The sequence below is a fragment of the Trypanosoma cruzi genome, genomic scaffold, assembly GCF_000209065.1.
Source record: "Trypanosoma cruzi strain CL Brener 1047053517151 genomic scaffold, whole genome shotgun sequence".
NCBI classification, from domain to species: domain Eukaryota; phylum Euglenozoa; class Kinetoplastea; order Trypanosomatida; family Trypanosomatidae; genus Trypanosoma; species Trypanosoma cruzi.
In genome coordinates this window covers 315,476-317,228 of record NW_001849561.1, presented here as the reverse complement: position 1 = coordinate 317,228, position 1,753 = coordinate 315,476, and the positions used below count along the sequence as shown (strand labels likewise).

At 49.8% G+C, this 1,753-nt stretch overlaps 1 protein-coding gene across 1 annotated transcript, besides 1 other annotated feature; it reads right to left on the bottom strand.

The window, feature by feature from the left end:
* On the bottom strand, positions 1-1,753 carry Tc00.1047053511659.9 (hypothetical protein, conserved; the record flags this gene model as incomplete). The annotated part of the gene is made up of 1 exon (XM_797392.1): positions 1-1,753. A coding segment is annotated over one exon (1,753 nt), but the record flags the coding sequence as incomplete, so codon positions are not given.
* Positions 1-1,753: a sequence feature (heterozygous, non-Esmeraldo-like haplotype).

Here is a 1,753-nt window from a genome sequence, read left to right as displayed (position 1 = left end):
CAGCAACATTGGAGAGACGATAACCGGCATCAATGGTCGTCTGACGCTGCAGTGGGACGGTGTGAACAAGAAGATGAGCAATGACCACGTCCCCACTGTGTATGAGATCCATCACGGCATCATCATTGGCACCCTCTGCAAGCTTCGTTGCAGCAACAATACGAGGATTCATGGCATTTTCCAACGCGGTGGCACGGGCATTTAACAATCCTTTCACAACAGCAGAGACACCGTTTGTATCGACTGTCGTGTTGTGTGGAGGCTCTGTACTCGTCTCATTCACAACACGTTGTGGACATGTCTGTGCAATGACAGCCGCCAGGTCCCAATTTTTATTCGACTGACGAGAAACAAGAAGAGCGGCACGAGCACTCTCTTCAGCCATAATAAAATAACGCAAAGCACGTGTGTTTCCAGCGGCTTCCATCGTCTCCGCTGCTTTTAGACAAAGTGAACGCCAGAAATCGCGGCTAACGACAGGCGCTGCAGCAATGGCACGGTCCCATTCACCCACTTCAGCCATCAACTGACAATACTCGGCAACTTTCCCAATCTGCAACATAAACTCGGCTGCTTCTATAATACGAGACTTCTTGTACTCCTCACCTGCGTTCGTCACGGTTTTACCATGTGACTTCTCCACATTGGTCTTTCCCCACTTTCCATGCACTTCCACAAGTCGTGAAGTGGGCACAACAGTACACTTTGCGTTGGATACGTCCTGTGGATCAACAGAAAACCCTGCCGCCCGCGCCAAATCTACCGCTCCACAGGGAAATTCAAACATCCGGACAAGTCGTTCCATCCGTTTGTGCGGCGCGAGATTCGCTTCTTTCAACTCCTTATTTAGCTCCTGCACGACATCACCGGTCACCAAATGGGCAGGGTCCACAAAAGAAGAAGCAGCAGCGCTGGCCAAAAGAGAGGCGCCATCCGATACAATGCAATGCTCAATTCTGCCCAGAGCGGCCTCAAGGTACACTTGTCTCAGTAGTCCCAAATGCCAAAAGATGATGCTGTTATCATGCGAAACGGAAGCAAACACAGGCGGACGCTCGGGATGCGTGCTCAATGCTATAACCTCCGCATTGTGAGCACGAACAGTTGCCAAATTACTTCCACCACGCACATCCCATAGCCGCACTGTACAATCAGACGAGGCAGAAAGAGCAATATACGGAGCAATACTGCACCATGCAATGGCATTTACACTATTTGTATGTCCACGTAATACACGGCATGAAACAGAAGCAGTATGCGATGCTCCTGAATAAAGATCCCATAGCCGTAATGTGGTGTCATGACTACAGCTAAGAAGAAAGTTTGGTACAGTCGGATTATATGCCACACTACTAGCCGCAGCCATGTGGCCTGTAAGTATGAGCGCGGGTTCTTCACGACTTGAGCTGATGTGAAACACAAGTACTTGCCCATCCTGACACGCCGCGGCAAGGTGCTTTGGATGTTTTCTGTCAAATTCTATGCCCAAAACAGGGGACTTTGTCTTGTAATGACGTAAAATTTTACCGTCACGCGCAGAAATCACAGCCAGACCGTCACGATGGGAAGCTGCAATATGACCGCCCGACTCTGTGCAGCTCCACGACACAAAATAGACGGTGCTCACAGTTGTCACACTGACCCGCCAGTGCTCACGTTGAGTATGCACATAATAACAAACAACCTCGCCGTTACTAAGCCCGGCGGCAAGATATTTACCAGATAGACTCCAGTCCATAGAGCGCACTATTAC